This window comes from Epinephelus moara, chromosome 22 (assembly GCF_006386435.1).
Source record: "Epinephelus moara isolate mb chromosome 22, YSFRI_EMoa_1.0, whole genome shotgun sequence".
Taxonomy (NCBI): domain Eukaryota; kingdom Metazoa; phylum Chordata; class Actinopteri; order Perciformes; family Serranidae; genus Epinephelus; species Epinephelus moara.
The window spans coordinates 24,270,305-24,295,333 of NC_065527.1; the positions used below are offsets into that span (position 1 = coordinate 24,270,305).

At 41.4% G+C, this 25,029-nt stretch overlaps 3 protein-coding genes across 4 annotated transcripts; 2 read left to right on the plus strand and 1 right to left on the minus strand.

The window, feature by feature from the left end:
• The first annotated feature begins 1,167 nt into the window (after positions 1 to 1,167).
• utp23 (UTP23 small subunit processome component) lies at positions 1,168 to 3,780 on the plus strand. Its single transcript, XM_050034968.1, has 3 exons — positions 1,168 to 1,598; positions 1,690 to 1,864; positions 2,726 to 3,780. The coding sequence occupies exons 1-3, from the start codon at positions 1,411 to 1,413 to the stop codon at positions 3,122 to 3,124; spliced, it is 762 nt and encodes a 253-aa protein (XP_049890925.1). The 5' UTR covers positions 1,168 to 1,410; the 3' UTR covers positions 3,125 to 3,780.
• A 145-nt stretch (positions 3,781 to 3,925) lies between these two features.
• Positions 3,926 to 16,214, minus strand: rad21b (RAD21 cohesin complex component b). The gene is made up of 14 exons (XM_050034967.1): positions 16,082 to 16,214; positions 13,925 to 14,114; positions 13,216 to 13,345; positions 12,629 to 12,728; positions 11,446 to 11,552; positions 11,088 to 11,297; positions 10,824 to 10,946; positions 10,381 to 10,509; positions 9,990 to 10,213; positions 9,754 to 9,910; positions 9,402 to 9,547; positions 9,041 to 9,250; positions 8,794 to 8,877; positions 3,926 to 7,802 (listed from the first exon to the last, which is right to left on the minus strand). The coding sequence occupies exons 2-14, from the start codon at positions 14,066 to 14,068 to the stop codon at positions 7,611 to 7,613; spliced, it is 1,956 nt and encodes a 651-aa protein (XP_049890924.1). The 5' UTR covers positions 14,069 to 14,114; positions 16,082 to 16,214; the 3' UTR covers positions 3,926 to 7,610.
• Positions 16,215 to 20,847: 4,633 nt separating this feature from the next.
• Positions 20,848 to 22,115, plus strand: si:ch211-153f2.3 (uncharacterized). 2 transcript variants are annotated; one of them, XM_050035019.1, is made up of 2 exons: positions 20,848 to 21,356; positions 21,565 to 22,115. In XM_050035019.1, exons 1-2 carry the CDS (start codon positions 21,142 to 21,144, stop codon positions 21,635 to 21,637), a joined length of 288 nt encoding a protein of 95 aa, XP_049890976.1. In that variant the 5' UTR covers positions 20,848 to 21,141; the 3' UTR covers positions 21,638 to 22,115. The 2 variants fall into 2 exon arrangements, with proteins under 2 accessions (XP_049890976.1, XP_049890975.1); XM_050035018.1 differs by having other exon boundaries at positions 20,852 to 21,366.
• Positions 22,116 to 25,029: the final 2,914 nt, after the last annotated feature.

The following is a 25,029-nucleotide window of genomic DNA, read 5'->3' on the forward strand; positions in this document are numbered from 1 at the left end:
ATTAGTATTAGTATTAGTATTATTACTACTACTATTATTATTATTTTTATTATTTTATATTTGTTAATACGGAAGAAAAAAAGTTGAATTGTTAGGATTGACAAAAATAAAATTATGGTATGGTAAGTCACAATTTTGACATATTAAATCACACATTCCCTACATAAATGAAAATGTTTAAATGTCAAACAATGTTAGCTTGCCTTTATAATGCCAAGTTATATGAGTGAGTGATCCTATTTGTCATTCATTCTCATAATATGAAAGAATCAGAATGAGAAACGAGGTTTTTTTTTTTGCAAGTGTGTTTTCACATTAAGAAATGTCAGTATCAGTAACCCAAAGGCACGGACGGATTCATCAGCCAGGGGGCCCAAGGGCACAATCAGCTGCTGGGCAACATTACATAATAAAACTATTAAAAGAACCATTCAAATGCCAGAATAATTGAATTAAACAACTGAATGAAACAAAACTCCTTGAAAAATGCATGGCTGTACTGTCATCCTCTGTCAGGGGGAAAAGAAAGAGAATACAGGTCAGTGTATTTCAGTCTTAAGTGCGATTGTGTTCAGTCACCTACAACAATCCATTCACTCGTTCAGGAACATTATTCAGGGACATGTAAGAAACAAAACAAACTAAAAAATGCTCTTGTGTGTGTTTTATTGTTGTATTAATTTAGTCAGAGTATTCACTCACAAGTTCAAATTTTGATATATAAGTCAGAGAGAAATCAAAATGGTGACTTACAAAGCCAAATTATTATATGAGTTTTTACTTGTCATGAACTTTGCAGCCTACTTAACAGACTGACTCACAGTCACATAATTTGAATTGGAAAATTAGATTCAATAATAATAGGCCTATGACTTATATATTATTATTCCAGTATGTAGTGATATAACAGCTGTACACATGGCACTACATAGCGTTAATAGTCACTGAATAAAATGCCATATGAAGTTCATAAAAACATAGGCTACACTCAACGTTACACACAAAATATCTAAATAATATTTAGTATTTATGAGCGGTTATTGGTAGCTACAGGTTTTATGTCATTGTCGAATAAAACCCAAAAACACACATAATAAAACGTCATAAAATTAGTTTTTGTTACTATGGCGCTAACCCGGAACCTTTGTCGTATGTCTTGTTTCCGCCCGGAGTCAAGAGAAACAGGCACTACAAGCGTGTTGTGTACACTAGAAATACACATGCTTTAGTGTTAGATAGTGATAATTTAATAAAATGGCATGAAAGACATTCGTAAAACGAGCCACTGTAACCGGAAGAATAATTTTTAACCGCGACGGACATTTTAAAGTGCGTCACTAACGGCGGCGGTTATTCGTTAAAAGAGAAAACAAGAAGTTTCCAGTCCTGTGACTTCAGCGAGCAGCCACCATGAAGATCAAGCGACAGAAACAAGCCAAGAAAACAATAAGTTTCTACAAATACAACTTCAGCTTCAGGGAACCGTTTCAGATCCTCATCGATGGGACCTTCTGTCAGGCCGCGCTAAAAAACAAGATTCAGATTAAAGAGCAAATGCCCAAATACCTGATGGGAGAGGTGCAGCTCTGCACTACATCGTGAGTACATCCACTTACTGCAGTGTTATGTGCGTACAGGTTCAATGTAAACTCCTAATCTAACATCTCATCATTTACTTTTTATTTTCAGCTGTGCACTGAAGGAACTGGAGACTCTGGGGAAAGAGCTGTACGGAGCTAAAATCATCCTGCAGAGGTTCCAGGTGAGGAGATGTCCACATTTCAAGGAGCCTGTCCCAGCCTCACAGTGTCTGCTGTCCATGCTGGAGGAGACGAACCCACACCACTACTTTGTTGCTACACAGGTAAATAAAATGAGAGCTCACCTACACAGACACACACATCACACCACCCAGAGGGAAAATGAAAAGAGAAATTACAATGTTTTATTGTTGCAAATCAGAATTTGTAAACACATAGTTTATATGTGAGTGGATGTCTGACTCAAACGTCGTCATCTAACTGGAGATGGACTAGATATTAACTAGGCATCTACAGCAAATATAGATATTAGCTTGGCACCGTTAATGGGTTTTAACATGTTCTCAGTTGCCAGTTTATTAGGTACACTCACAATACAACAACCCTGCAATAAATCCTATGTTCATGAAGATTATTGTGCTCATTTTTCAGGGACATTGTATTACATTACTTAGCTATCAATTTAAGTAGGTATACCTAATAAACTGGCATACAAGTGTTAACAAACTTACCGTATTGAACTCTACGGCATGCAGTATCTTCCCTTAAATAAGCATTATTTTAGAGTCCCACATGTAGAGCTTGTCAAATCAATAGGTACTTAAATACAAAGATTTACATGCCTGCTAGAATGGGAGGCAAAATAAAACCATTTGAGAGGAATAGGTAGGGGTATGATTAATATTGTTCCACAAAAGCACGCCTATCAACATGAACCCAGAAATATTAATTTATAGATTGGTCTTACCCACAGGAATGACAGATAATGAAGCTTGTCATTGATCTTGTCAAGTGTAAGAACTCTGGACCTCCTTAAAATATTACAAGCTAGTGAAATATCAGTTAAGGAAATACCATATAATCACTGGTAAGTCTAGGAAGAGAAGTTTCTTAGGACAGACTAAATTAGGGCTAAATGGAGTGTTATTCATGTTGTGTTATTCTACTGTATTTGTGTTCTCCAGGACCACACAGTAACCGCAGGCCTGAAGAAGATCCCAGGTGTTCCTCTGCTCTACATCATCCTCAACACCATCGTGCTGGACAAGCCCTGCCAGACGTCCCTCGACCACGTCCAGGCCGTCCAGCTGGGAGAGCTGGTCAGCCCGGCCCAGCAGCAGAGCATCCGCAGCCTCAAGGAGGAGCAGGGTATCGGCCAGAGGGACGGAGAGCGTCGGGGGAAGAAGAGGAAGAGGAAACAGAGCAATCCTAACCCTCTGAGCTGCCTGAAGAAAAAGAAGAAGGGCGGGCCGACACCACCGAAGAAGACGACGGAGCAGGGGGAGAAGAAGAAAAGAAGTAGACACAAGAAACGAAAGATGGAGGGAGGAGACGCATCTGCTCCGTCTGTTACAAAAACATAGTCCAGCAGGAAGACAGAGACTTTACCCAGTTTGTTTTTTTGCATAAATATCATTTGAAGATTCATGGTTCTAATCCTAAATAATTGACACTGCTCTGTTTTTTTATTTCATGGAATAAATCAGTATTTGTCACACAAAACTGCATTTTAAAATTCTGCTCATGGTATTTGCTTTATTTTGAAAAATGTTGCAACAGTTTGCTGGACCCAGGACTAACAGGCATAAGACTGAAACTGTTCAGAAACATAGTAATATTTTTGAGATAGAGATGATTTGTGTGGCTTTTATATAAAATAAAAAGAGCAGGTTTACAGGCACATGGTTGATGATATACGATGCACTCAGACATTACATGATATACAGTTTATATGGAAGTAGATATCAAAAACAATGCATTCAGCTGTCTTTGCAGAAGCAAGAAGTGTGTTCACGATGACTTGGTGGTCTGCTTCTTTTTTCAGCAGGTGCTGTGATTTTTGATGTCTGCTATTTTCTCATACGATGAGTTTAGAGTCCAAATGACAATGTTTATAACAAATATGTCCATTCAGACTTCACTTGGTTGTGATATCAAGTCATTTTCAATCAAGCTTCAAATGAAAAAACTCCAGTTCATTCTTTTGATATGTATTACATCAATAAATGTGTACAGAACAGAGTATCTACTTGATTTACACTCATAAGTTACACATTACTGTCATTAAATGATTATCCATGTATAAAAGACACTGGATACATTGAATTTGTGTCATCATCTTTAAAAGTTGAAACCTGGGTAAGATCAAGACCTTTGACATTTAAGTATGTCTGCATTAAAGATAACAGGTTTCATGACAATCAGAGAGAAGCTCATTCAGTTATGTTTAAATCTATACCGGGCCATGCTCTTCTTTGGAAACTCTGTCACTGCCTATTGGTCAACTCCAGAAACATTTTAGGGACATGCTTTAATGGCTTAGTTAAAGTCCACCCAAGTTTGTCAAACCCGTCATTGATTTATGGCCAAATTTTGTGGAAGGCCATTGCACTTGTTTGTAACTGCTGGCGCCCCCTATTGACTGATTTCAAAATGAATTAATACACATGGTTCACTGTTATTTCACAAACCCTGCAAGTTCTGTAGTGACTGGACTGGACTATCAATTCCGATGTCTAGTCTGATTTGTCTAATTACATGCCCATGTTTTGCATATGTGCTGCCCTCTAGTGCAAGTTTTGTGATGATTGACCCTGAGGTTCTGGAGTTATGTGCTGAGCCACGCCCCCTTTAAATGTCATTGGTCAATATCAAAACACAATGACATATCAAAAAGCTTTTGATAGCTTTTGATTAGGTTTATCTAATGATGATCCACAGAAAATTTGGTGCCAATCAGACCTACTGCTTAGGAGCAAATGTCAAAAATGCGTTTTTAAAAAAATTAAAAATGGTGGAAAATCTAGTCAGATGGACCTTAATGGTTCTTGAAGATATCGTAGAGCACATTCAGCTGGACATGTGTGTCGAATTTCAAGTCAATCTGACATACGGTGCGAAGGGGGCGGCCTTTCAAATCAAAATTTCTTCTAGCACCACCATCAAGTCGATTGGCATTGTATTTCTTGAGGAACTTCCAATTATTGGTGAACATTTCATGTCTCTATGATGTACCATCTTACGGACATTTGCAAAAACATTTCTGAATACTCCTACTACTACTAAAACAGCACAAAACAATAGGGTTCACTTTCAGCCCAGGCTTGAACCCCTAAATATTTCAGGGCAAAGCCTAACCCTAAATATTTCAGGGCAAAGCATGCAAGTATAACAGACCGCTGATGTTTACATTATCTATAGGTTGAAACTCTGATGCTTTTTATGAGCTGTGTCATAGTTACACACTAATTATATACAGTATGTACTATATACCAACCTTTAAAGTTTTGGAGTCTGTATACAAGAAATCACCATAAAAATTATAAAATAAGTGTGTGGTTGGACATTAATTACACTGCAGCTTTTGAATGCTACTGTCAGTTAATCTTAGCATTATATTTGTTAAAAAATGTAATAGTTTTTTTTTTTTTTATCAAGTGTCCTTGGAGCAGTTGGACCAGCACCCACATCAGCTGAATATTTTTCCAGCTGTGAACATTAGAGCTGCAAAGATTAAAAGATTAGGTGTTAACTATTAAATTAGTCACCAACTAATTTCATAATCAATTAACTGGTTTGTTGAAAGTCAAATTCTTTGATCCCAGCGTCTTAAATGTGAATATTTTCTGGTTTCTTTACTCGTCTGTGAGAGTGAACTGAATATTTTTGGGTTGTGGACAAATCATCCTGGGCTTTGGAAAACACTGATCGACATTTTTCACATTTTATTGATCAAACAAGTAATCGATTAATAGCGAAAAACAGTCTACAGATTAATCCACATTTAATATAACTGTTAGTTGCAGCCCTAGTGAGCATCTCTATTTCCTTTGTGCGTTACATGGTTGGAGAATAGTGTGCAACAGCAGCACATTTAAAAAAATGCTTCGGACACAACTGTAGTTTTGAGCAAACAGCCGATGATGCAAGCAATGCATTTGCAAAAACGACAATTTTTGAGTTTGTAATGCTTAAAGTGCTACACTACAGTTGTATAATAATTAACTGCTGGGTGAGTCTGCAAAATCACTATTGTAGTAACTGTTTAAACGTACTCTTACAGACTAGTCTGGAGATAGTGCATGCTCCTTTTGGCTAACGTCAGTGTACATGAGAACTTTTGTTCTTCAGTGGTGGGACAGATGAGTCTCCAAGTAACACGGCTGATGGAGTTTTCACTCCCACCGTAAACAGACTCCTTTTAATTTAGGGGCTGTGGCAGAGCAACACAACAGGGAAGAAAAGTTGGTGACATCTGCTTAGAAAAATAAGAGCTGGCAGCAACTCAAAACAAGAAGGGAATACACAGTGCTCGCTAAATTAATACTAACTTAGCTAGCGGACTTTGTAGCCAATTTGACATTGGGGCCAAAAATACTTTTTCCATAGATTTACAATGGAAAAGAGACACCTGTAAATCAGTGGATACATTTTTTTGAGCATCACAGCCCTAGCAAATTAAGTCTTTTCAATACTGAGATTTGATCCATTCAGCTCGATTACATTTCAAAAATGTAGAAGAGGTGCACAATTATGTTATTTTATCCCCATTCAAGTTAGCAGAGGGCTAATCTGGAAGTAGCCTGCTCGGCCAGCGAAGCCTCAAGTGTGTGTGCCCTATGGGCGCAATGATGCGGAAGATTCAGGGAACTTTACAACCGGGAAGTTGAACTTTTTTGGCTTCATGCGCTACTGAGCAAATTCAGGCCTCCAGGAGGTGCACTGAGCTTTGATGCCAATTTCCATAGTGGCCAAACAGTGTAATTACACCATCATGTGATGCCCTGCAGGCCAAAAAGACTTTTTCCCATTGACTTACATGGCTGAAAAGATGTCTTTTAATCAGTGGATATATTTTTTTGAGCACTACAACCCCTGCAAAATGTTCCACTATTGGGATTTTCCAAAATAACAGTAGAAAATCTAGAAGAGTCACACGATTGAATCATTTTATCCCCAATCAAGTTAACAGAGCGCTAAATCGAAGTAGCCGCCTCAGCTGACAGAAGTGTATAGTGCACCTGCTCTATCGGCCACACAGTGCGGACGCAGTGCCAATCATCCGGGTAATTTTATACGCGGAAAATGAACAGTGCTCCACCTACAACACTATATCCAGTTCTCTTTATACATCCATGGGTACAGCAGGTCATCCACTAATCAGAAGATCGAAGGTTTGATCCTCCATGGGTGTGTGAGTGTGGGTGCATGTTTGCCTGATGAGCAGGTGGCACCTTGTATGGAAGCTTCGGCCACCAGTGTGTGAATGTGTGTGTGAATGGGTACATGGGACATCTAGAGTTGCTTTTAGTGGTTGGAAGACTAGAAAGGGGCTGTACAAATACAAGTCCATTTGAAAGTTCCCCGGTCCATGTGGAATTTTTCAAGGAAGAAACCTCTTTCTAATCCAACCATGTTACTCAGACCTCTTTCCTCCCACCACTGCTTGACATTAAAATATTGCAGACAGAAGATAAAACTCCACAACATATACAAAACAAAGTCAACAAACTCAAATAAATAAATAAAACTTCAAGGTGGAGTCTGCGATTCTGGGGAAGGATTGTTAGTATTTGAACTCAACAACCAAATAGATAGACTGTCCCATTAGTGATCCTTCAGAAGCTCCAGTAATATCTTAAATGTTATTTGTGTTACATTCTTATGTCTGTCAGGCTGTGTATGAACTTTTTTTTTAGAGCACACACAGAACAGACAGCTCGCAGATTTGCTGAATTTGACAAAGTGTGTTGGATTAGAATCGCCGATACCACCTTTAACAGACAGACAGTCCTGTGGTGTACACCGAAGAGTTTTTGTTTTCCTTTTCGAAGTACAAAGTTGTGTTTTTTAGATGATGTGGAAGCGAGGGCCGGGCGTAGCAATAATGTCGCTGTAAGGCTCCTCCTGTACGAGCTCCACCGCCTGCTGCTTCTTCAGAACCAGGAAACTGTAGAACTTAGCTGCCGCTTGCTTCTTGTTGTTGTTCCTGCACAGATCCAGCAGGCCGACCGACTGGGCGCCTGTTTTGGCCATCACCCTCTGTGGCAAGGTGAGACAGAGAGTCAGGAGGGGAAAGCTTCATTCAAAAACATATTTTAAAGTCATTCAAGTAGCGCGCTTTATAAATCTACTGTATTATTGTCCCTTACCTGCTGCTCTCACTTTAGGCAGCTAAAATAAGCTAAATGTCACCAGATACAGAAATCTTAAGTCTCAAGCTGCATGTCGAACCACAAAAGTGCCGTTCCACCACATCCCAAAGGTGCTCTACTGGATTGAGATCTGGTGACTGTGGAGGCCACTGGAGTACAGTGAACTCATTGTCACGTTCAAAAAAACAGTTTGAGATGATTTGAGCTTTGTGACATGGTGCGTTATCCTGCTGGAAGTAGCCATCAGAAGATGGGTACACTGTGGTCATAAAGGGATGGACACGGTCTGCAGTAATACTCAGGTAGGCTGTGGTGTTTAAACCATGCTCAGTTGGTACTAAGGGGCCCAAAGTGTGCCAAGAAAATATCCCCCACACCATTACACCACCACCACCGGCCTGAACCGTTGATACACGGCAGGATGGATCCATGCTTTCATGTTGTTTACACCAAATTCTGACCCTACCATCTGAATGTCGCAGCAGAAATCAAGACTCATCAGACCAGGCAACGTTTTTCCAATCTTCTATTGTCGAAGCCTGTGTGAATTGTAGCCTCAGTTTCCTGCTGTTAGCTGACAGGAATGGCACCCAGTGTGGTCTTCTGCTGCTGTAGCCCATCTGCTTCAAGGTTCAACATGTTGTTGGACCAGCCCGTCTGGCACAAACAACCATGCCATGTTCAAAGTCACTTAAATCACCTTTCTTTCCCACTCTGATGCTCGGTTTGAACGTCAGCAGGTCGTCTTGATCATGTCTACATGCCTAAATGCACTGAGTTGCTCCCACGTGACTGGCTGATTAGCTATTGGCGTTATCGAGCAGTTGAACAGGTGTACCTAATAAAGTGGCCAGTAAGTGTACATAACGCATACAAACCTGGAGGCCATGGAGCATCTGCTGAGTTCTTTTGTTCCACCTCCTCTCCTCCTGGTCCTGGTCTCCTCCCTGTGCCTCCTCCTCCTGACAGACAAACACAGTTACAAACACCAATCAAGGCTTTCTATTGTTAAGTCCTGGACAACATGACTCTGTGTCAAAGATCTGTTAACTCACTATGAATAAATTAATAAAAAGTTGAAAAGTACAAGTGCACAATGCACAGTTTTGGGAATCTCCATCTCACCTCCTCATCAGACTCATCATCGTTCTTCTTCTTGTCCTTGTCGCCAAGCAGGTCCAGCTCTATCAGCTGGCTGATGTTGGTGGTTTCCTCTGGAGGCAGATCCACATTGGATGGTTCCAGCTGCTGGGGCACATCAGAGGCTCTGGACCCCTGCTGCTGCTGCTGCTGTTGTTGTTGCTGTTGTTGCTGTTGCTGGTCCAAAGCTCCCATCTAGAGAAAGAGTGTACGAGGGTACAGAGACAGAGAACAGTTAGTGAGTTATTGGAGTCCTGACATTAAATACGGGGTGATCTCAGATTTAGAAAAGTCTCACAGGTGTCAGGATGTATCTGCTTCAGTACATAAAGACATCTGTACTCACAGGCAGAGCTGGTTCTGTGTCCTGGGCTTTGCGTTTGAGGCCGCGTTGGGAAGATGGAGGGGGCATGGCTGAATCGTCCAGCGTCGTCCTGCTGCCTTCTACAGCTGAAGTCTGCAGAACACTGGCCTCCTCCATGATGGTCTGGTCTGGAGGGGACATGAGGACACACTGTACATGTTAAAAACAAATATATTTGTGCATGGGAACACTACTACAACAAACTACGACAACTCTGGCCCGCACCAAGGAATAGAAAACACGTAATACATGAAGCTCAAAATATCCACACTGTTTCTGTGATGACTTTCCACAAATAATCCTGCACAAATGTACAGAAGGACCCATTTCTTACCCATGATGTCTCTCTGCTGGTGTCCTGTTGTTTCCTCTCTGGGCACCTCCGGGTTCTCCAGATCCTTGAGGAACTCATCCAGACTGTCAGCCTCTCCACCTTTCCTCCTCTTCCTCAACTCGTCCGGTACGAGAGGAGTCAGACACCTTGTAAACATCTAGAAAGAAACATACGGTATTTTAATTCTACTGTGTACAGCTACCCTTGAATATCTGTGCACCTCTAACTGTTGTTACCTTGAGCAGCCTGGCGTTCCAGAGAGGCTGAGCAGGGAGTGAGAAAAGCTTCTCCACTCCTCCCGTCTCCTTCCACATCATCAGCTTCTTGGTTGGAGGTGCCAGGTCCAGGGTGGTGACGATGTCAGAGTAGTCAGACAGCTGCGCGCGGATGGTTTTACTGTCCAGCTCCTTCACGCTGTCCACAATCAGCTTCCTCTTACGCTTCGCCTTGGTCTCTTTCACTACAGAGTGCATAGGGAGACAGAGATGAATCAGCTCAGTGAACCAAAATAGCTCTAATGTTTGGAGCACAAACACAATTTCTATATAAACACATTGTTCCTGTCTATAGTTTATATAGCAGTTTACAGCAGGTGTTGAAATGGTCTCTTAAAACCAGCTGCATTACCTGTGATGTCAATCGGCTCCAGGGCAAAGGTTTCCTCCTCGTTGTGGACGAGCGTGGTCTGTTCTGTCTGGTCTGCCATGGCTGGAAGGGGCTCTGTTGGGCCTGAGTCTGGACTATCTGGAGCTCCCGCTAACAACACATAATGACACCATGATGGATATACATATTATGATCTGTAGGTTGACGTTAATTGCATGGAACCAAAGCTATTGCTACACAATGTGTAAATGATGCCAGTGCACAGCTGATCATGTGTTAAATTTGATTTGTTATTTCCTACGAACATGAAGGCACTTTTATTTTGAAGAGACAGTAAACTTATATGTAAAGGATGTAGACAAAATAAGGGTTAACGGTGCGGTAACATTAACAAGGAGACAAGATGGAAACATGAACCAACATGGCTTTTTTCAGATACCGCTGAGGTTATTTGTGGAACTGACCTGAGAGAGCGTCAAAGTCATCCTCATCGTCTCCATGATCCTGAGGCATCATCACACTCTCTGTGATGGCAGGAGGGTCGTCGAAGATGCCTCCTCCATCCTCGTTACTCAGCAGCTTGTCCACTACGTGGAGAGGTGAGGTAATTCAGTTATTACAATCAAGATAATTCACTTCAATTGAAATGCCAAAAAAATTCAAATACATGTGTTGATGCTATCAGCATTCATCATTCAAACTGGCCCATCATATTGAGAGGATCCTACCCAGCATGCCTCCCTCGTTGCTCTCCATGGGGTTGTCTCCGAAGTCATCCTTGTACTGATCGTCGTACTCCAGATGGTTGGACTTGTCAGCCATCGCGTTAGCTCCACCCTCAGCCTCCAGCAGCAGGTTGGAAGCCGACGCTGCCATGATGTCCACCTCGAACGCGCTCTCCTCCCGCATCATCTCCCGGTCGTCCATACCAAAGTCAGCTGCACAACAGAAATGCATGTCTTTACACTATATAGTGAGGAATGTGGGTGAGTGGAGGAAGTTACACTGTCAGCTAAGAGTGAAACACCATTAAGTGGCACATCATTACTGTACAATAGCAGGCACGCTCAGAGGAAAGATGCCTACCGAAGTCATTGTCCTGCAGCAGGTTGAGGTTGCCCACCTCCTCTCTCATAGTGATCTCCTCCACTCTGCTCTGGTTCAAGTTGAACTGCTGTGCGACGTCAATATCACTGTACAAAACACACCACAGTCAATTCAATACAGTCCTGGAAGAGCACAGTGGAAAAGGATGAAATGTGCTGCTAAAGTATATCCGCAATTGGAGTGCTTTCCAGCAGTTGTTTTGTGATCAAGTGCTTGTCATTTCATCTGTCTTGTCTCTTAATATTTATCAGTGATTACCTACATTTTCCAGAAGATAGGGATGAGTTATACATGCAGGTGGAGAGCAAGAGCGAGAGCCAGCATAAGAACTCTGCCGATTGAAAAACAAAATCATGCATGGTTCTACAATATTTATAAATAATCAACATGACAGGCAGAAATATACTAAAAAAGAAAACTGTCCCTCTGCAGCCACATTTCCACTTCCCAAGGTCCCCGGGCTAAACGGCACATCTAGAAACAGTGTGAAAGATGCTTTGAGGTACGTTTTCTCTCATTTGGTGGGTGAGCCAGATGTTACCCAATCAGCAGCAACATGTATGTAAACCCCGCGGTGTTAAAAAGGCAGTGCACTTGTTTAACATACACAACAGGGTGTTAATCGCACCACTATTTCCATTTAAATAAATGTTTTTACTACATTTTGTCGGGGCTGAATACGCCCCTGAACTTTCCTGCCAGCAAGCTCACCAGTTTCCACTTTCCCTCATCAGCCCTGCAGTACATACACCAGCCCCTTCTCCCCAGTCAGTTGCCATATTGTCATTGTTGCTTTTGAGCCACCTGCACCTGAATCCTGAAACCTGTGCTTTACTGGAAACCTGGATATTTTTCCTGCCCCTGTTCCTGTTTAACCATGGACTCAGTTTCTTCTGTTTGGACTTTTCTACCCATGCCATTAAGCTCATGTACCTCCACTTTGTCAGTTAATCTCTAAACTGTTTCTGTGTGCGTTTGGGTCCTATCTCTTCTTGCTTTGCACTCACCAATGTGACATCTACTGTTGGCAATGTAATAAATAAAATTAAAATTAAAGTTGCTTTTGTTTTGATCGCTGTAGTTTGCACTGTTCAAAATAGCTTCTAGCTTTTTTTTTTACTTAATGCTCTCTCAGGAAAAGACAGACGGACAGAGGACTCACTCTAGGTCTGGTAGTGGCTGGTCGAAATCGTGGAACTCCTCAGGCAGCGTGATGGCGTTGTAGGCTGCTTCTCTGTTCTCCTCTGGAAGATCCACCACACCTGAAACACCACAATGTATGAAGAGAGTTGCAGCATGTGGATGAACAAGACTTAAAACTGAGAACAGATGGACACACTGGTGAGAAAAATGTAACAAATATACATGTGGAATATTCTGTTTGCTTATATGGGGGGAGATGAAGGAATAAATGTGTGTATTTATACTGTATATATGTGGATGTACTGTAGGTGTGCAAACATGTTTTGTTAAAGAGTCAACATGTGCATGCCATTGTTTTAGATGTAAATATGTATAAACTCTGCACACTGTCATAATTATACAGTAGAAAATATAAAATAATTTTGGCATGTGTGCACGCATCTGTGTAGATTAAGACATAAAATTTACGTAACATTGTCTTTTTCAAGGGACATAAGAAAGGCTTTAGTCTCTGACTGACACTGCATGTGCACCACTAGAGGAAAGCACAGAGTCTGTCACTGCTGACAGTTTTATTTGACTTATAAGTTGCATTTTGCCCCCAACCTGGTCTAAACGCCATCTTGATCTTGATGAAAGCCTCGTTACAGTCTGCCAGCAGGTACTTGGCCTTCCTGTGGTAGATTCTCACCACTCCCAGCAGCAGATGCCCCGATGTTCGTAAAGCCATTTTCACCTGTAACGATAAAATGTGCAGAAAAGATCCATGGCAATAATGTCAAATAAATCTGCAGCTTTTAATACAAACTCAATAGACCAAAATTGACACTGCTATTGCTTAGTGTCTGATTTACAATTGATAAAATGTTTCATGTGGTCCCACTGATTGTGTCTCAGCAACAAGTCACAGTAATGAGATGCAATTCCAATAATGATACCAGAGCTGCAACTAAGGGTTATTTAAATCAATTTTTCTACAGATTATTAATCTGTAAAGTAATCGGATTTGTCGGTTTTCAATTTGTGAGACAATACAACGACATGTTTGGTAGCTTTACTTAATAAACAGCCATTGATTATAAAAATTGTGAGAATAATTTTCTGTTAGACTCAATCAGTGAATAAGTTTCTGTGCTAGATGATTTAAAACTGTCTTTGCATGCAAAACCCGAGGATACAGGCAGTCTTGATAGACTAAAAAAGACAGCCCTTGCATAGCAATCAGCTCCCAAAAATACATAAACAAAAGCTTGTAACAAAGAAAGGCCAATTAAACCAATCATGTTCTGTGAAAGTGAAGACCCTGAGAAATTACCTTGGGTGAGATGATGCTCTCCACACTGCTCTCCAGATTGCACTCAAACACGTGCGCCTTGGTCAGCTTCTTGTCCCAGTGGGCCGCCAGCCAGATTTTGGCCAGCGGCCCACGTTTGCTGAGGACAAAGTGGGCATAAAACATCGTCTCAGTGCCTCCTCACTTCAAGGGAAAGGGGAAAGGGGAAGGCCTGGAGAGAGAAAACAACACAGACAACGTACTGTAAATGATTGAAATCACAACTCTGAGAAGGTAAACAAAGCCTGACAGTTGAAAAGACACATTCATTGTGTCGTCTGAGCTTTTGCAAGCAGACTCTTTGAAGATGCAGACATGGTTGTCTCGCTAAATGCGAGTGGTGACAGCAGTTCATAGCAGGGTGCAAGTTGATTAACTGAGACATTTTCAAACCATGGCTAGGTATGGAAACACTACTCAGGACCACATAGCCTGGCAAATTGTGGTGAGACTGGGTACTGTCATCTCAGAGTTCCCCACTCTGCTCTGTACACCACTAACTACCAACAACAACCAACAACTACCAACCGAATGATGAGGATGGTTGTCACAAGTGCAAAAGGTGTATTTGACTGTCCATATCTTTTGAACATAATAAGCTTCAGCAGAGTGAGGTCACTCTGTTCCTACCTGACACTTTAGGCTTCCATTACACACTGAAAGGGAATCCATTAAGGATACAGTTTTTGAGGGATTCAAATGAAAGTAAAAAGTGTGACAACCAACTCTGTTCTCCCCAAACGTTACTTCTTCCACCACTGAAAACTACCTTATCATAGCCAACTGCATTTTACTGTGACGTTACATCATTTAGTTTTAACGTGGATATTGATTTGCTATGATTGTACATCTATGAATATGTCTGTCAGGTAGCTAAAGTTGGTTATGTGTAACTGGCAACTTGCAGTTGTTAGAATATTATTTGTAGGCGCACTCATACGCTTAATTAGACTTAGCCTAATAAATTATTTGGCCTATGCCTGGTGGATTTTATTTGCAGTATTTTAAATTAGCTTACATTTGAGCCATTATTTCCATGTTCTTAATCTTTTGTTTTCATCCTGAATTGTGCAGCAATTTGTAAAGTCTGTTTTAACCCTTTAAAACTTGAGCATATTGGCTTGATTTCTTTTAAAAACAGGGGAAGAAGGCAATGAGCAATGAAAGAAGAAATGACCCCCCCCAAAAAATAAAAAAAAAATTAAAAAAAGAGAGAAAAAAACAAAAGTAACCAGAAAAACTTTTTGAAAATTATAATAATTCTATAACATAATTTCAAAACGTAATAATAATACTAATTCAAATAATACTACTGCTAATAATAATGATAATAATAATAATAATAGTTTTTTTCTTTTTTCCCACTTTTCTAAAATAATTATCTTTTTATTTTTATTTTTTTTGCAATTTGTGGGCTATTTCTTAGTGTAAACGAAACTTGTGCATGTGCGCTCAGCTCCACAATTACTGAGATATATAAAACAGATTCAGTGAGGCTTTATAAATCCATAAGCTCAGGAGTTTAACATCCGGGACCTTCACTAACTTTATCAGTCAGTCAGCCAGCGGGTCAGTGAGCGCGCTAAAGGCGGTCCAGAGCGTCGCAGTCTCCGTAACCATGGCAACGCTAACGCTGAGTGACAGGCCTGTCATTCAAATCCTAATTTAATATTTCTCCGCCATGTCTTCGTAAAACTCTTCTCGTGTGATATCTCTCTTGTCTTTGCAAGCATGTGAAAACGTATTTCATGCAGTGGAAGAGGAGGGGTGCACAGAAACCTGTCCCGTATTGATTCTAAACGGGACGCACCATTTACTTGTCAAATACGGGACAATTCCATATCTTAAGGCACGGATGGCAACCCTAGTAACGTCCAGCATTATGAGGGAAAAAGAAGACATGCTTTTAACCGTTAATGTCATTGAAAGGACACGACCGTTACACGTTAACGTTACAGTTCCGTTACACCGTATTAACGGTGCTCGCTCTCCCCCCGGGTCACAACAGGTGATGCTGCAGACATGCTAACCGTTAGCCGCCGTCATTCAGCAGACCTGAGCACCGCAGAGCCAGCGTGTTTCTGTGTCCTCCGACACACTGAATAGAAACCGCATCAATCATAAACCTGACACACTCACCGGTGAGCCGTTTGGTGCTTTTCTCCTTCAGCCGGCTGTGTTGGTGGTGCTGCGGCTGATGGTGATGGTGGTGGCTGTGTTTCCACCCCTCCTCCGACTAAAATAAACAAGATGGCGTTCACTCTCTCTGTCTCTCTCCTCCTGGAAGGATTGGAGTGGTTGAAAAACTCAGCAGGATGCAGAGTGGTGCTGATGGGAGAGACAGAGAGACGGAGGGAGGGATGCTGAGCTTTGCCTGTGTGGCATCAGTAGTGGAGGAAGTATTCAGATATTATACTGAGGTAAACATAGCAATATAGGCTACATCAAATTATCATATAGCCTACAGCAAAAGTACTGGCACCCAAATATAGGCCTGCATAAAGAACCGCAAGTACTCATAAAGCAGACTTGCCCATCTGGAATTAATGTAGATATCATGATATTGGATTTTCTGAATTTAAGGAGCTCTCTTGTTATGTTGCTGTCAAACAAATAACAGCTTTATCATTGGTATTAGTACATGATGACTTCCATAGCTTTGCACAGCTCCAACATGAGTAGTTTTAATCAGCCAACAGCCATCAGCCTGTGTAGGTGTGCATGGCCTTTAATCAGTAATAATGCATCATATTTTGCATGTAATATCAAACCCTAACACCCTAAAACTGTGCTTTACTACAGCAGTTTTGGAAGACGGTGTCAGATCTTTAATCAAGTAAAAGTACCAATACTACAGAGCAGAGATACTTATATTTAAAGTGCCTAAATTAAAAGTACTCATTATGCAGAACTGCCCTTTCAGAGTAAAGTATATTGGAGTCATTAATAAAGAATGAATATATACTTGAATGTTACAGCTGGCATGCTGCTTGTGAATTTGTGTTTACTTGCAGTCTCTCTAACCTTTGTTTCAAATCTTAGTCATGATATTGCTTAACTTATTAGGAGTTCTATGCAAATATTGTGTTTGGTCTGAGCAACTTAACAGCTAAAGCAGCTTTATCAGCCACACAGGGCCAGGAGCACAGCGTGGAGAACAGTGTGCTCATGTGTTACAGGACCAGCTCAGCTGACAGACAGCTGAGCAGCACTGCAGTCCCTTAGGCTGCTGGGGCAAAGGCACCCTCAAAAATAAAGCTGCCACAGTTTCCACACCTCAAACATGAACTGGTTTCTGTACCTTTCAGTTTCAATCGAGTATTGACCCTGATCTCTTCAGGCCAGAAACATTAACTTAAGTGTGCTGGGAGCAGTTTACCACTCTGAAAAAGTAGAGGAGAAACAAATTTCTTTCCCTGCATGTCCCATTTTATATGATGTCCAAAATGCACCAGCTTTTGGTCATGGTTTCCCTTTGAGTTCCTCCTGTAGGCCACTCTGCCTCGCTTCTCTCCAAAAGTCCATTTAAAGGGGAAAAAAACAGTCGCACAATAATTCATTTTATGTCAACTTGATCTCTCACTTAGCGTCTGCCCAACTGAACTAGCTTATTGTATTAAATAAAAATTAGTGTCCATTTGGATGAATGTCAGTGTAAGCTGCGATGTGCAAAATAAAACACACAAAAACACATTACATGTAAAAGGCACTGTGAGACTATGGTTGTGACATTGTGCAACTCAGTGAAAGCACCACCAGGAGGCAGCAACGTTGCCTGAAAGGTAACACACCATTCAGATGACCTACATGATCCCATCAGCACCGAATATGTACATATTTACATGACAGTCATATGAAATGTTAGATGTAAAATGGCAAACTGCTTTACATACAATGAAAGTAAGTATTTCTGAGCCACACCCAAAATGAAAGGCACAATTTTGTTAGGCTAAATATAGAAATGTAAATGTATAAGGAGTGTGTTTTTCCGCCTCCATGGGACAGTCAAGGGTTGGCTGGGACACCTTTTTCTGCGCCAAAAACAAACAAACAAACAAACAAAAAATAATTTACATTGCAAAGATTGCAGTCTAAATGTAAACACTTTATAATTACAATGCCACTTGCTCACATTTTTAAGGGAAATTAAACATTTGTAAAATTATATAATTATATATATATTTTTTTTTTAGAAATTACTGCACTATGGAATTTAGCTGTCTTCCAATACTTCATTTCAGTATCAGCTTATTGTGGTTATCACAGGCTACATGTAGCTTAAAGGTAGGGTCTGGAGGATTTTCCAGTTGCTGTTTGTAAACACACATTCAAATGTGGCCCCTCCTATCAGGCTCAACTCCCCCGGGTGTACGGAGCCCGGAGGTAGGGAAGAAGGCTTCACAGAAGAGGTTCAGGCAAGGCTCGGGCTGGTGCATGCTCGGACACGCTCGGGCACGGCACCTGCGCTCTCATTGGCTGGGGAAATCTCCGCCCAGAAGTGGTCTGAGCTCACAAAAACATCAAATTACAGTTAAAGGGCAGGAGCTCTGCAAACAGAGTCACCACCACACATGAGTAAAAGCCCATAGGTGATGATTAAGCAGGATTTCATTTGTATATGTCTATATTTTGTTTTGTTTGAAAATCCTCCAGATCCTACCTTTAAAGGTTTGTGTGAGCTATTGAGTTTGCTTCATTTTGAAAAAAAGGCAATGACAACCTTAGAGTTTAAAAAAAAAAAAGCTAAAGAGTTAGATCCTGCACATCCGGCACTTAAAAAAATGCTCAGGGGTTGAAATGTAGGCCTATATGAAGTTTGGGCATTTTCTTATATACTCTGTTAATTCAGCTTGAGTAACACTCACTCAGTGACTTTATAGTGGGTCTTATTTGACCAGAAAAAACCTTTGTCTTCTTTTTTTGTCTATTTTTTATTGATTTATAATAAAGGTAGAAACTATACACAATACTGTCTCAGCCGCCCCTGGGGAGAGCAGACACACTTCGAACTCCTGTGCTCGCTACAACAAAAATCCAGCCCCTTCTCACTTTAACGTTGTCAATTACTGCTGCTTTGTCTGTGATTTCGGCATCAGAAACCTGATGCCAAACACCACTTTTCACGGTATGATACGCCACTGGACAGTGTCAGGTTGAAATGCTACCAGTATAATGTTGTATAGGAGCTGCAAAGTCCCTATAGGGCGGGTGGGAGGTTGGATAGGTTCTCGGACTTTTACCCGAGAAAGTGGTGTTTGCTCCCCATATGAATGAAGCGCCAAACCATAATGCTTTTTTCTAAACCTAACCATGTGTTTTTGTTGCCTGAACTGAACCATGTGCTTTTGTTGACGCCATTGGTTGTAGTGTATTGGAAGGTTCCTTGTACGCAATAAGAGACATGGAAAGCCACTGACCAACACTAGCACAAACTGATTGGCCAGAAAATCAGCTTTCCAATAAAACATTTTTAGATGCTACGGGGCATAATTAAAAACAGTATGGTAGAAGAAAAAAAAAAAAAGAGCCAAAAATGTATTTACATGCTGTTAATTTCAAAACTGTCAGCAGAATGTGAAGAAAAGTCAGAAGGTCTCCACTCTGAGGTTGAAAGTGAAGAAGGTGTGACTAGGTTTGAGCATGGAGCATGGCGGAGGCATTGTTGCTTTCCATCTTGCTAAAAAGGCATTGTCCCAACTGTCCCCCTGTCCCAACCAACCCCGCTCTCCCCTGCTCAATAAATCATTGCCTCTGATAGTACAGTGGTGTCTTAAAGGAAAGATGCCACTGCTCTATGTTTCCCACCACCTGAGGCTCAATTTGTATATTTGACAGCTTGTTTGTCCCTGTCATTGTTGTCACGTGTCACCCTGCTTTCCTTGACCTTCAAGAACTGACGGCCCAATCCCGCCAACCTCTTCTCACGCTCCATAGACCTCTGCACAAATGGAGTCATAGCTCACATCTTATGAGCTCTGACAAGTGCACTACTCTGTCTCTCTCTCCAAAATGCTCATCCATCCATCTTTACAGATTACTCCATGACAGAATTGCAAATCAAAGCCATTTATTTAATGGTCAGTGTGTGGACTGAGAGTTTTTTAATAGGGTGTTGGACAACACAAGGTCTCGACTTTCTCTCTCTCACACACACACACACACACACATTACTTTTCTTTGTTTTCTATGACATAGCACTTAAAAAGAGCAAAACATTTCCTCAAAGTGAAGAATTTCCTCAGGGGAAAACGCATTGACTGAGTGTTGTGTCCCCTCTAAATGTGCCTTCTCACTCTTCACGGCCAGGCCTCATAAGTCAGGCAGGGAAATACACTAGACCCCTGTCTCATCTCTGTACAGAAGTCGGAGAGAAAAAACTCCTCACAGCCACCAAAAAACCATCCCACAAACCCCACAGGGTTCGGACTTAACTTGGGCACAAAGGGCCTGGTTATATTTCACCGTAGGATGGCCTTTGTGCCTCTGAATCGACTAACACTGAGGCTGTGTCTCCTTCCTCGTCCAACCTGTCTGTCTCCTAAGCTGACAAGCAGGTCTTATTTAGGGAGAAAGTCCACTGGGGGTTTGATGGATTTTGTGTGTACATGCAGGCACACACACACAGGTTTACACATGGGCACTTTGTCCAAATGAGAGCTCACTCACAACACATTTCTCACACTAGAATTGTATGGGGGCGGGATTGACGGTGAAAAAGAAAAAGGGGGGAAAGAGGAGGAGGGTGTGGTGGTGGTGGTGTGTGTGGGGGGGTCTTTTCAGTTCTTTTCGGAGGCAACAATAGTCTTTGTCCGAGATCTTCCACCATTCTTATTAGGGTTACCCAAAGGAGGAGGAGGAGGAGGAGGAGGAGGAGGAGGAGATGGGGCATGCAGGCGGAGGGCTGTTTCTCCATAGTAACAATGACAAAACAACCCAGTTCAACACCAGGCAGGCAAAAGGGATGATTGCAGCTGCTGAACAGAAGCACACGGACTTGTGCTGCCGAGTCCTGTTCACTTAGAGAGAGGAGGAAGACCTGTTTGGAGAAGTGGATATCTCGTGGAGTGCAAAGGAGACAAGAAACTAAGAAGATTTTATGAGAAAGAGCAGACTAGCCTGTCAAAGAAGGTGCTGGGAGGCAACACGTGAGAGGGCACACACTTCTACTGTACCTGCCCACACATTTATACCCACCCAGCATGGACCGGGACAGTCACAGCGAGGATACTTTGTCCACCATGGTTCTGGAGAACATCAAAAACAAACTGATTCATGCCTTCAGGGCCACAGGGGAGTCCAGAGAAAATCCTCAGGACTCTGGCTCCACTGTCAGACCGGTCAGCATCGGCAGGAGTTACCAAGCCAACGAGGAGCTGCGGAGGGCGCAGATAGATGGAGCGATAACCTGGCTGAGGTCTGAGCTGGTAAGCTCACTGACAGATTTGTCATTGTGTGCTTTTTTTCTCTGTAGTTTGCAACAGTTGTCATGTCAAGAAATGTTTCTGCTTTATCTGCTTTTAATGTGGAGGAACATTTTGGAAGAAGGGACCAATACCTTTGCATCTCTGCATCCATTATAGCTTCAAACATGCTGATTCAGTTGTTTCATTGTTGTCATGCAGTTGGAGATGCGCTCACAGGACCTCCAGCTGGCTCAGACACTACTGGGGCTCAACACAGAGATCCAAAGACTGAGGAGGGAGAGTTTCGGAGGTGTGGAAGTAGAGGGGGATGATCAGCAGTAACTAACCCCAGTGGAGAGATTTCTTTCTGGGGGAAGACTTAGTAGTGACTAGATGTGGAAGAACGCTCTCACTGGATCCCATGTCGGACCAGGAAATGGCTCTGATGAACAGAAAAGATGATTTACTCGTGATAATGGCTCACTGTGATAAAATGTGTCGTGGTAAAACGCAGACACCAGTTGCATGTAAAGGAAAAGAAAAGAAGAATAAAATGTGCTTTCTTTTGTGTGATGCTGGCATTTTTTTTTAGATATTTTGCACTTATTCAGAATTGTACTAAAGAAACCTGTTTGTTCATGTTTTGTTTTTTTGCCAGGTCAGAACACAAGGCATTATGAATGTAAAAAATGAAATAAAAAATCACTTTTGTCCCAATTTTATGTTGACATGTTTTGTGATTTGACAAAAATAAAGTGCGCACCATCTGTGATTTCATGTCTTTATTGTGCTGGCATACTGTACAGTACCACTGCTGTTTAGTACCTGTTTGACGTTCAGGCATCTATGTCTCGCTCCCAAACAACTCTAGTTCATTCAATTCACAAATAGTTTCTAAACACACAGAACCTGACCACAGTTAGTTTTTAAACATGGTTTTACATAATGGTTCACTAAGGTATGCTAATAAAACTTTCTGAAAGAGATGTGTATGGTCAGAATACGTGGAACATGTCATACTGTCACCAGAATGCTTCATAATTGCATGTACACAATAGATATGCAATGACCGCCAGCCTGTCCTGCTGCTGCAATGAATCAATTCTGCATGCAGTGTCTTGTTAAAGGTCAGTGAGCTTCCCGCACATACACACACATAAAATCCATACATACATATATAAATCCAGAAATTCAAAACTCATTTGTACAGAAAAATCAGCTCTGATCTGTGTCACCAGCTGCTGCTAACATAATTCTTTGTCTACACCAGTGGCTCTCAAACTTTTTTTGATATTTGGTTGACTATAGGTTGTGACGTTGGGTGACCAAAATTCATTGTCAGCGCAACATCTAATGCCAGCCTCAATTTGACGTAGAATACTGACGACAGATGATGTGGATAGTTTGTTGGGTTCAAAGTTGTGTTGTTTCATTACCAAAATTCAACATCTTCCAAATGACTAATGTCAGCATAATATTGATGTAGAATAATAACATTTAGTTATAAAGTTGGAAACCAAAACCCAACATCTGCAAAACATAATAATGGTAACGTCCACACAACATGAAATTCTAAAGTTGTTAGACATTTAAAATATCACCAACTCAATTTTCATTCCAACCAAAATTTAACTTCTGTTTGTCGTAAGAGTCCACAGTCTTTCTGGCGTCGTCCATTTTTCCCTGGTCATCCACACCCCACCTACAATGGCTCTATGTCCCTCCAGGGAGGCCTGCCATACAGTCTGAGAACCATTGATCTACACAGAAAAATCAACTTTCCCACTCTGTGACGCACACAATACTACACAAAGACAACAATCACTGCCTTTAGGTCAATGTTTGATTTAGGACTTATATCATCCTCTGTCAATTTATACTAACTTAAAGGATAGTTGAGAGTTTTGGAAAACACCTTTTCACTTTCTTGCTAATAGTTACATGTTCAGATTGATAACACTCTCTATTTGTAAAATACGAAGCTATAGCCACCACTTCAACCCAATCTCACTACGAAGCTGTTGAAAAATCGATGCGTGGTAAGTGACTTCCGGCATCAGACACCGTCAAAAAAAGCCGTCGGGCGCCATTATTGTTTAACCGTGCCTGGTAACAACAAAAGTTAAAACAGCGGAAGACTAGGGTGGGTGGGAGGTATGATGGATTGATCCAAAAACCACTGGCTTCCACCTAGGAGGCTGGTGTTCGCTTCCCACAGTCAAACCCTGCTCTTTGTACATTTCCTGTGAAAAGGGAAGTGTATTTTGAAAGCAGACAATGCATGTAACAGGCAGAAGTTGACATGGTGTCCCAGCACATTAACAACCAATGCACCCAGGGTACCTTGCATGTTATATGTCAACATCTAAAGCCCTTGACCAAACGTTGATATGTGATGAGGCTGGAGTGACGATGTGTTGACCACTCAGTTAGCTTAGCTTCGTATTAAGACAAAGAAACAGTAGGAAATAGCCTGGTTCTGTCAACGAAATCCACCCACCATCACCTCTAAAGCTCACTAAACATACTGTATCATGTATTGTATCCCTCTGGTCTTTATGCCAAAGAAAAGCTAGCTAAATGCTGGATGCAGCTATTGCTCTGCAAGAAAGCAAAACGGTGTGTTGCCAAAAATGTCAAAGACGTTCTCCTAAATTCATAGCAATCTGTTAGAAATGGTCATGTTTTCATATTTTTATACATGAAATAGAAAATAGAATCAATGAAAGACAAGCTAAATTGTAAGCTAAAGTAGCTGTTAGAGTGACATTTACTGTATTTTGTACAAGTAGCATATCTAAATGAAAACTACTTTTGCTTCAACATATAAAGACTTTCCTTTTTTCCCCCTTAACTTTACTGATCGTCTTGTCTGGCTTCTCTCTGAAACATACAGAGAGGAAAGGTCATTTAAGGTGGGAAACTGCAAATTGATTTATCTTGCTCCACCTTGTCTTTGTCGACTGTCAGAGAGGATTATGAAGAAGTTGAAGAGAGACTTTAAAAGCTGAATTTCATCTAATATAATTAAACATTTCAAGGCACAGAGCTTCTCCTGCTGAACGCCCTTTTCGATGAAACCCTTGAGTAAAGGGACGGAGGCTTCTTCAGGCAGGAAACGTAAAAGCCCACTTCTCCTGAGCCGGAGTAGATGCTGCCACTTCCTCGTTCACTCTCGGTCAGAGAGCCAGAGTCCCAGTAGCTGCCCTCCTCTTCCTCATTGTCTGTTTCTTCCTCTTGCTCCTCCTCAGACAGCTCCTGCTTGAGCTCCTGGATGCCAGAGTGAAGCTCCATCAGCTGCCGGATCAGGGCTTGGTCCTGGGAACGCATCTCCACCTGCACACATAAAAAAACATCTTTAGTTAAAATGTTTAGACATGTTGGATAAACTGATTAAACAGACACACAGGCCCAAATAATATATAAGGAAGGAAAGAAATCATCAGCAAGGAAGCCCTAAAGAAACTGGACTTCACAGTTTCTTGCTTTTTCATGATCAAGCTGAGCGGGTTCATGCTCAGTGTGACACCACAGCCATTTCATTCGAGCGTTGCCTTCTTTCAAATGCAAATATATCTTTCTGTCGTTCTCTTTTTTCCCCCTTTTTTATAAGAGACGCTGTCTAATTGCAGAACATTGTAAAATAAGATATTCAGAATTCCACCAACTTCAGAGTCCAAGTTT